The 10000-nt window shown below is 38.5% G+C and overlaps 2 protein-coding genes across 3 annotated transcripts in view; one reads left to right on the forward strand and one right to left on the reverse strand.

Moving 5' to 3' along the window:
- LOC137996888 (sentrin-specific protease 7-like) overlaps positions 1-1036 on the reverse strand; it is a 38179-nt gene extending 37143 nt beyond the window's left edge. The window contains exons 1-2 of the mRNA XM_068842522.1: positions 900-1036; positions 704-782 (exon numbers count right to left, since the gene is read on the reverse strand). Of these exons, the coding sequence (XP_068698623.1) occupies positions 704-782; positions 900-921 (101 nt within the window). The 5' untranslated portion in view covers positions 922-1036. The remainder of the gene's footprint in view (positions 1-703; positions 783-899) is intronic.
- Positions 1037-1165: 129 nt separating this feature from the next.
- Positions 1166-10000, forward strand: part of LOC137996889 (uncharacterized) — a 20418-nt gene continuing 11583 nt past the window's right edge. The window contains exons 1-7 of one of the 2 annotated variants that reach the window (XM_068842523.1): positions 1166-1329; positions 2641-3286; positions 5459-5641; positions 6423-6465; positions 7791-7855; positions 9133-9247; positions 9907-9986. In XM_068842523.1, the coding sequence (XP_068698624.1) occupies positions 2684-3286; positions 5459-5641; positions 6423-6465; positions 7791-7855; positions 9133-9247; positions 9907-9986 (1089 nt within the window). In that variant the 5' untranslated portion in view covers positions 1166-1329; positions 2641-2683. The remainder of the gene's footprint in view (positions 1330-2640; positions 3287-5458; positions 5642-6422; positions 6466-7790; positions 7856-9132; positions 9248-9906; positions 9987-10000) is intronic. The other variant, XM_068842524.1, reaches the window with a different exon arrangement.

The raw sequence follows: 10000 nt of genomic DNA on the forward strand, positions 1-10000 counted from the left end.
ATGACAATTTACAAAATACAGTCAACTGTCCACTAACGGACACTCTTGTACGTGGACAGCTCTACTTACAGATGCCTAAAGTTTTCAATTCCCCATTTCATTTTCCAGTCAAACTCTGTATTTACCCATAATTTCTCGTAAACGGATGCTGACACTTCTGAAAATTAAAATTGGATTTTTCTTTTGTTCACGTTCTCTCTTAAGCAGACACCCCACGTATATTAATTAAATTAATATTGACTCTTGGCGATGAAATTTTTCTTTAATTTGCAATTCAAACAAAACTATGACCTTTGAAGAGAAACAGAACAGTGGGGTCAGTTCTCCATTTGTCTCTGGGAAAGCAAGCTGTCTTTTCGTTTGACATGAACTAGAGTCCAACATGTATTCGTTGTGTCATGTTATGGGAATTACGGGAATAATTCTCGTACAGCTCCACTAACGGACGCATTTTCCAATTCTTGATATATGGTGTCCGCTCACGAGAGAATTGACTGTATAATAGATGTGCCAAAATCCACTGCGTAATTCAACAACTTAAATGCTATCTTTGTTATTTTTCCACTTTAAATATACTTAAAGATCTATACATGTATGATTTGGTTTTAATTTATTGACAATGCTTTTAAAACTAGTGGCCTGTACTACACACCACAAAAAAAGAAAAGTTTTGAAGTTTAAATTCTTTCATTTATGTACGTACTCGTTTTCTGGAGAAGCACCTGGGACTAAATTATTTGTTTTCCATCCTTGGTATGGTCTCTCTTCAACTCTATCTAGGCCTAAATTACAGACAAATTAAAAACAACAGAAATTATAAGTATAAGGTCCTGATATCTCAGTTCGGAAACGTTTCGTCTTAGAAAACCCTCTTTGAAAAGAAGTAAGCATCATTTTACCTGATAACAGGCCTCCACTCATTTTCCAACCCTTTCGCGTGACATTAGTCTGGGATCAAAGCAAGAACGAGTTAGTAAAACTGCGAAGAAGTGGAGATCAGTGAAGGCTCCTGTTTAACATTTACCCGCCATTTTGAATTTGTAGCGGGATATTCAGGAAGCCTCGAGCCTCGTCATGGTGTGGTCATCTATGATCGGGCCTGCGCGAAGGAAAACAGAAAACAGCGGCGTCCATATGGAATTATGCGCAAGATGGTGATTGGATGTAAACACACACCGTTGTTGTTCGGGCGCTGGAAAGAAAGTTAGTAAAATAAGGTCGAGATGTTCTGTAAATGTTGTCAATCTTGCATGGAAATCTTTGGTGTCAGGTCCTCCATCTTCTCGGATAATAATACAGCATGGATATTACAGCTTTTGCCGGTTCCAGGTAGGCGTTTATTTGCCCAATGTACATGCATGATAGCATTTGATTTTTTCGTTAAATCTCAGCTTGAAATTCGCGAAATTCGCGAAATTACGCTAAAGAAACGTTTGCATTTTAGTAAGAAATAGTTGAACCTGTACAATACAAGATATTATTCTTTACAAGGTTACCAAACCGGGATTCTTCAGACCTAATTTACAAATCATCAAATTGTAGAGCACTAGTTACAAAGAGAAATGAACAACGAAGCAAAACAAAGGCGATCAATCAGAACTGGGACGTACTGGGGCCGGTTGCGCGAAGCCTGATAAGCGCTAACTGTTGGTTAAGAGATATGAAAACCTATAGGTTTCCATGGTATTTAACGCTGGTTAGCGCTAACCATGCTTCTAGCAACCCGTGCCATGTCTGCAAGGCTAGGTCTGTTAATCATTGCATTTGAACGTGTAGACAAGATTCAAACCCGCGTTATAGAGAACTCTCTGGATCAGCAGTGTTGTTAGGGGCCACAACAAAATGGCTGTCCAATGGGCTAGTGGAATGACGTTTCAGGATAGCACATTCTTATTGTGGGTTGCTGATCAACAAGCATTGATATTGAAGTATGGCATTGTTGGTTGCTTTTTTTCTGATGCAAACCTCATTGTTATTCAGAATTCTGGGACTTTGCAAACTCAATTTGCATTGAGGTGACAAAAGAAGAGACAGGTGTTCACAGAAAGCAGGTTCCCCCCATTATCTCTTCATAAATAACAATACTCAGGGAGGAATGTTTTGTCCACTTTGTATCCCGTGTGTATGGTGTTTGAATAGCATATTCCTACACAGTAGGTTTTTAGTTGTTGTTGGTTACTTTCGAATGATTATCTTTAAAAGGTGAACAATTTTTTGAGTATGTGAAGCACACAAAGCATGTTTCCAGTTAATTCAAGCTGAAACTATTTGGAGCTAGCTCTTCAGAGACTTGGGCTAGTAAGATGAAATTACCAGAAGCAGTAAAATTATTAGGGAATAAATGGTGTAATAAAGAAATCCTCGCTAAGTTTTTGGAGTTGAATAATGAAAATTATGTATCCTTTGGTCTGTTAGATTGATTTTAAAGCCCACTTTCTATATATTAAAATTCAGTCCTAAACAAAAGGCATGATCTCGAGGCTCTGGGGCATAAATATAAGGCTTTGTATGAGTTTATTCCCCAGAGCCTCAAGATAATGCCTTTTCTTTAGGAATGAATTTTAACATAATTATCGAAAGTGGGCAATTGATTTGGCAGTTTATAGCAATTACCTTCTTATTCTTTTATTCATCTCACAGGTTGTATATAGAAGGCCTATAGTTACCTTAAAGTGGCAAATACATGGAGCCATTTCCTCAAAACAAGGCTGAAGGAACAAAGAAAGTCATTGTAGCTTCCATTAATTCCAGCCATAATGTCCTCAGAGCACGTCCGTCGAAAAGTTCATCTTCACCTCGTCATCTTAAATCTCGCAATACAAAGACTCATGTTAGCAACCATAAGGCAAATGGCAGTTTGTCAAATTTGTCGTGGCCTAGCCTAGGGCATCAAGTATCCCTTGGGAATTCTAACCAAGAAAAAAATCCCATGGGGCTCTACCAATCTGGTAACAGTTCTGCAAGTTCATCTCCTGAAATGCAACTTGACCCGAGAAATTTTTCAGGGGATTCTAGCATTGCAAAATTCAATGCAACACTCTTTTCCACATCTCTTAATCATGGACATGAGGATAATATTGAAGAGGCTATGGACATTGACCATCAGGATGCAGGCGAGGACGCTACTGCTTGTATTAGCAATAAAAACAAGGGTACTTTGGGGTCACCTGAAGGGCATGTGTCTTCTCATGATCTGCCTAGACAAGACACAGAGGGAAATATTAGCGAGCCATGTTCAGCCATTGGAGGTGCAACCAGTGAATCTTCAAACTCCAAACCGATTTTGGTAATGAATGAAGGGGTAGTTTCTAAAGAAACTGTGGTGCTGCGTCGGTGGGGAAGTAGTATACAAAAATTTGGTTTTATCAACGGAGTTGATAATGTAAATTGGCCACCGTACAGAGATTCTAAAAGCTGACGTTTCGAGCGTTAGCCCTTCGTCAGAGCGAATTTTGGTAATGAGTTGGATAGTGGCTTTAATGTGTGATGCTGGTGACAAAAGTTTGCCAAGGTAGAAAATTGGTGAACTTTTCAAGCGAGCATCATCATGGTCATAATAATAATAGTGATGATGATGATGATTCCTATCACCATCCTGGGCTCGAAATTGCGACCAATAGCATTGCATTTGTGACTAAAATTTTTTCCCTTTGCAACTAAAATATCTGAAGAAGTTGCAAATTTGTGACTAAACTTTTTGTAACCTTCGCTCTTTCAAAATAAAAGGGTTTGCAGTTGCCACTTTGCCGCTACTTTTGCAAAATTAAATAAAGAAATCTCCCTTGAGACTTGTGGTACAAAGAAAACGGTGCCGAGCCATGAAATTTGACCATAAGCCTTGTAGTCGTGCCTTAATATTGATATATCAAACTCGGCCTATTGCAACGCAATTTAGCTGTGAGTTACATGCACTATCATTCACCATTTTCAGTGGTTTCTTTACATACAAATACTGTCTTGTGGGCTCATATAATTTTTGTTTTTAGACTGCTGGCAACACAATACAGCACAACAACTTTGCACCTAAAAGTGACAAAATTGTGACTAAGTTTTCGTATCCTCTCGCAATTTTGCAAATGGATTTTTTTTAATTTCTAGCGCTGCCGTTGTAACCATAATCAGTTTTTTTCTTTATAGTACTTGTACTGTATTTCACTCCCCGGCACTGATACAGCATCACAGTTTCTTGGGAAACTACAGTAACCACTTCATTAGCATTTTTGTTTTGTAATAATTATTATTATTACCAAATGAAACAATGCTGGAGCAATAACTGGGAACTCTACAGGTCAAGTTTGATCAGTTTTCTACAAAATCAAATCTAACTAGTTTACCTAAATGGTAGAAATGCTGCCGAGGGTAAGGGAGATGTTCAATTATGCTTCCAGTAATTAGCAGCGCTTTGTGCGCGGAATTGAAAGGAGATTTAATAGGTCTTGAGCAGGGATGGTACAAAACATGGTCGCCCAAACTGGACCCCCTAACTGGACCTCCCTCTGGAGAAAAGAAAAGATAAGTGATGTCATCAAACAACAGTGATCCTCAAATAATTATTTTAAAATCAAAATTGCAAGGTCTTCTGAATTGTTATCTAAAGGGGGTTGATGAGGACTTAGAAATGAATCTTTTTTCAAGTTTCTAATTCTGTGACATCGTACAGCATTTTGGTTAAAAGATTTGTTTCCTACAACATTCCAAGTTCTTGGCCATTTTCATTGAACTATTTTGAATTTATGTTTTAGTTGCGTGACAGTAAAACTATCCATAGTTCGGGGATACGAGGAGCAAAATGAGAAACAGAGCCGGCTCTGATGATCATACATGTACCACACATCTTAATTCCTCCTTTCATCTATAACCACAATTCCTTGCACCTTTGACGACAATCCCTTGCGTTTTGAAGAAAAATGTTTTCTTCTCTCGATTAGAGAGCTGCCTCATTCATTCGCTTCAGGCATACTCACTGTGGCAACAATAAGTGTGGCTCAAAATTAAAGGTCTGGTTTAATTTTAAGGATCTGTGAGCCAACTTGGACTTACTTGTACATGTTACAATGATTTAAGAAGTTCGAATGCTGACCTAGCTGTCATGTGACAACTTGCTGCATGACCCGTTGTCCACAAAATTTTCGTTCACACATGCCCATACTACAAACAACTCAGTGTGCTGTGCATGACTGAGTTTAATTAGAGGAAAATGTAAGTATGTAGGGAAAAGAACTGATAGACAGTACCTATGTAGAAGAGAACCAACAATATCAACCCAAACGTGGCTCTAAATGGTGTAAGAATCAAACTCTATGTTTGTTTGTGCTCCTAGCACTGCATCAACCCCATTGTTTAAGCCATAATTATTTTTATAAGAATAAAAGGAAATAGTTTTAAAGTTAAGCTAAAAAGGGGGCTGTAATAATTTATTATTACTGTGTTTTAATAATATTGTTTATTATTCGGACAGAAGTTGAAACAGGACCAAAGGCTTCTCATTTCCAACCAGAAGAAAAGAGCATCAGCAAATTTAGTGGTTCAGAAGCCCGTGCCATCAAATTTACAAGGCAAACAGAGAGTGATTTACATAGTCCTTCACGTCAGTACCATTAAAATGGGAGATTTGGTTGGAAAAGCATCTGCTCCAGTCAAGGTGAGATACATGTAGTTTTGAGTCAACACTTCTAATCAAAGAATGTTATTTCCAGCAGAGTGCAGTCATGATATTAGAAACCTGAATCATTAAAAGTTGTCTTCGAGAAAAAATACTATTTCCTCAAATAATTTGAAGCAAAATAGCAGTTTGCTTTCTTCAGTGAACGTACTTGATTCTGCTGCAAAATAGCATGAAGGCATTTTCAGCTTTCCAAAGTACCGGATTTGATAATGAAAGTACCAGACATACATGTAGTTCTTTTCTATTGAAAGGCCGATTGCAAGTGCTTTGGGAGCGAACCGTCTTGGAGACCTATCTGAAACTCTCAGAAATGCTGTTTTCAGATTGATTGTTCTGTTTCGTAAGCAAAATGAGGCTACACCTGTATGTGACTTCTTGATAGTCTGAGGATTTATTGCATGGTTGCCTTGTGTTTCTTTAGCCCACATGGCTTCCTGAGATACCCAAAGGATACCCAAAGGAAATAAAACCAATGAATCTTAAAACTTATAGCATCAAAGTACCAGACATGAAATGGTGAACAGTTCCCGGATGAAACATGCAACATTAAATGAAAACCCTGAAGGCAGGCATTTGACAACTTTTACCACTTCTTAGTTCATCTTATTTCCATCACCTTTTTACCACACGGACATGATCCTTCAGGGTTTTAATTTGATGGCAGATGTTTCGTCCGGTAACTGTTCACCATGCTACTTGCCAAAGTGAATTTGCATTAACTGCTTATGTTAACTTCTACTCTTTGGTGAAAATACAGATTTATGCCGAAAAGATATTCATAGAAATGGAGACACATGAAGGTACATATTGTGTAAATTTTTCCAACAGAGGACCTTTTGGTTTGAGAGAAACCAAACATGCCTGTTGAATTTACTAAGGTGGTAATGAATAGCTAGCAAGGTTATAGTTTTAGTGAAATTTTTGGTGCTTTGTTGATGGGTAAAGTGAAGCCAGAAATGGGTTGATAAAAGAGGGGAAATTTTTAGGCTGATATTTTCCCTTTGTCATTATAGCAACACTCTGACATAGGGCTGAATGATGCTCTTTCAAATATCCCTAGGCTATCTCTTACCCTCCTAAAAACCGCATAGATTTTATTCTGTCCACAGCCAGATAATTTTAATCACAGTGGGGAACCTCTCAGGGGCATAAGGGCTTTGGTGGTTTTTTTTGTATGGTTTTTTTATCAACTCATTTGCTGCATGTACAACCCAAACTCAGTTTGTGAAGTGCTGGTTTAATTATTTTCAATTGAAGGAGGTAGTAAACTTTGGTTATAATCCCACACTGGACCAAAAGTCAAGGTCTTGTTCATATTGAATGAAGTGAGGAGCAGTGATGCCTTCACAGATTTACAAATGCTTACACTTTTCATTCTTTTGGACAAGAAATGACAGTTGGTGGGCATTAATTTCTCAGCTCACACGGCCGTAGACAGTGTGGGACACCAACAAACCCAAACTGGTCAGAAGAATTAGGGACGGTTCAAGCAGACCCTCCAGCACGCTGACAGTAACTAGGGACATAATTTATGTACGGTAATTGTGAATTACCAAATTAATTAGCAAAAAACAGTTAAGGACTTTGGGCATAGACAACAAATAATAGAGAGATTTAGAATCACATTTAAAGAAAAGGCATATGGTAAACTTCAAGTAGGCCCTTCAGGAAAAAAGTTCAAATTCTAACTTACCTACATATTGGGTAAGCAAACTTCATGGTCCCCTTCTCTGAGGGGTTCCTTCACCCTCCTGTGTTCATTAACTATTTATTAAAATGCACAAATACTGTTTTTTTTTTTCTCCAGACATAATTATTTTGAATTCTCTAATAGATTGAGAGGGTGCTTGCTTGTCAGGCAAGTGGTCTTAGAAAGTTGCATGCCCAAGCATGAAATCTACTTCTCTCAGACGACCGTACATGTATAAGGGTTTTCTCGATCGCTGGTCAAGGAAAAGAATTCCCTCATTTTGACGTATCCCTCTCTTAAGAATTAATGCTCAATATCTGTACCTTACACGTACATGCAAGAAATGAGCAAGTTGCCTTCTCATTTCTTGTATAAAAAAAAATTATAAGTTGCCTCCATACTCCTAACAATAATATCTTCTTTTTTTTTTGTCAGGAAGTGGTTGCAAGAGCACTTCTTATCACTTTCGAATTCCTTGCAAAGAGCTAATAGAATGCAAGGTATTTTAATGCATCGTTGTTAAAAGTTATTTCCCTGGTAATCTCTTGCATTGACATTAAGTTATGCATTGGATTATCACTTGAAACAAACTCAATGGCTATTTCCCTGCAAGCAGAGCTTTCTTTTTATAATTAGTCTTTTCCCACATAGCCAATCCATTTGCATGTCTTGTACAGTATTCCAATGTTGACACACTCAAACAAGGCAAACAATGCAAAAACCAAACTTACTATAAACTTACAGTGTACTATAAACCGTCACACAACCCTTGCTGTTACCAAGTGGGACGACCAAGAGCCCACACACTGTTCACGACGAGGAGGGGATGGAATTCCCTGTGTTATGGATGTCCTTTGTGTGGTATATCACTGACTTGGGTGGACTAGCCCAAATTGTTCATATGTTCCCGGTGTTGCTCAATTGCAGTGCAAAATTGATTAAATGAAATTAAATTAAATTAAATTACAGACAAAAAAGGTGAGAAATGCTAAGGAAATGACACTGCAGACAGTGTAAATAACCATTATCTTTTGATCGAATGGTCTTGACGACTGTTGGGGCAGATTAAGAAATGCAGCAGTGACATGGATACAAGATGGTGTTGCTGAAATCAGTAGCATTAGAAAGGAGTTGCAGTAACCATCATTCTCAGCCTTTGAACTGCTGGGAGGCTAATGTGCATGTGGATTTTGAGCATCTCAAAATTAATAATAAATTATTATTATTTTATTTCCCTAGAGTTCCGATAGTAATGACCCTCCGAAAGAAGCGACCCCGAAATTACGTCAATTTTTTTGTGGCCGCTAGTAAATCCCAAAAGTAGCGACCCCCAAAGGCTGCTAATTCCGAAAGTAACAAGGGTCGCTACTATCGGAACTCTGTGGTAGTTAATTCTACCTCAACCATCTTACTTCACTTGAAAGGCTTTCCAAAGTGGAAACTTTGAGGCAGATCTTAAACACAGGTCACATTCCACAGGTCAAGACTAGGAGTCTCTGCTCCAGTGATGAACAACTAAGCCAAGCATTTCCCTTAGACCTGAAATAACATTTTTGGAGAGTTATTAGGGCTAGGAAACACATTTGATGTTGTTTATTTGTCTGTGGCACAGTGACATGTACCCTGACCTGTGGAATATGACCTGTGTTTTAGAGCCGCCAAAATTTTTGTGATGGTACTTTCTGAGAACAATTTTTGAACAAAAGGAAGATTTTTTACATGCTTTGAATGAGTGGCCAAAATAAACACTTACATGGAACATATTTTCCCTCTATAGGTAAACTTGGAAGAGCCTCCTTTTGTCTTCATTCTTAAACCTACATCTGCTGGAGTAAATTCTATTCTGGGAAAGTGCAAGGAAAAGGGAAAGTTTCTCGACTCTGATAGTCAAGGTATGGTATATTAAAATTACACACCAATTTGTCTTCGTACAAACACTAGTGATCAGGGCATGCGTGGTTACTGAGTTGTCTGGTACACACTGTTTTACCAACATCGCGTTCACCCAGGGCTGCATTATTCAAAGCAAGCTTGGTGTAATCCAGTTTCGTTACCATGGCATTCCAAATTTGACCCATTCTAGTTCGTCCCTCACTCTTATCGATTTTTCTGTAAAAACTCTATCTTTATTACAGCTGTAGGTACTACATTGTAGCAGAAGCTAGTGACCTTGAGGCGTTTAACTCTGTTTCAGAGCAGGGATTTTTGGAATTAAAAATGTCCTTATTTGGATGTAACGTAGCTCGCACATTTTCCCGCACGTGCAGCCTCCATCTTTTTTTGCCATATTTGGGCGTAAAATTGGTGTCCTAAAATCCCCAGCGCTGTTCCAAGGAAAAGAGTTGCAAGTTACACGCTTCAAGGTCATGTGCTAGGTAGAGGGGTCGCGTAGAGGGAGGGGCTATAGCCCCCCTCCCCCCTCCCCCACTGTTTCTTCCTTTTTTTTTTAGCTTGATCAAAGACTTATACCAAGACCTAGCCCCCCCCCCCCCTCCCACTTTCGAACGTACTCCACTGTCCCTGAAATACAAATAAATTGTTCTATTTTCAGATATAACAAAGAGGCACATTGTCCTTGTTATGAACTACAAAGTGATGCCTAGAGATGTGAAAGTTGACTTGATTGAATTGGTCAGTATTTCAAG

This window comes from Montipora foliosa, chromosome 3 (assembly GCF_036669935.1).
Source record: "Montipora foliosa isolate CH-2021 chromosome 3, ASM3666993v2, whole genome shotgun sequence".
NCBI lineage: Eukaryota > Metazoa > Cnidaria > Anthozoa > Scleractinia > Acroporidae > Montipora > Montipora foliosa.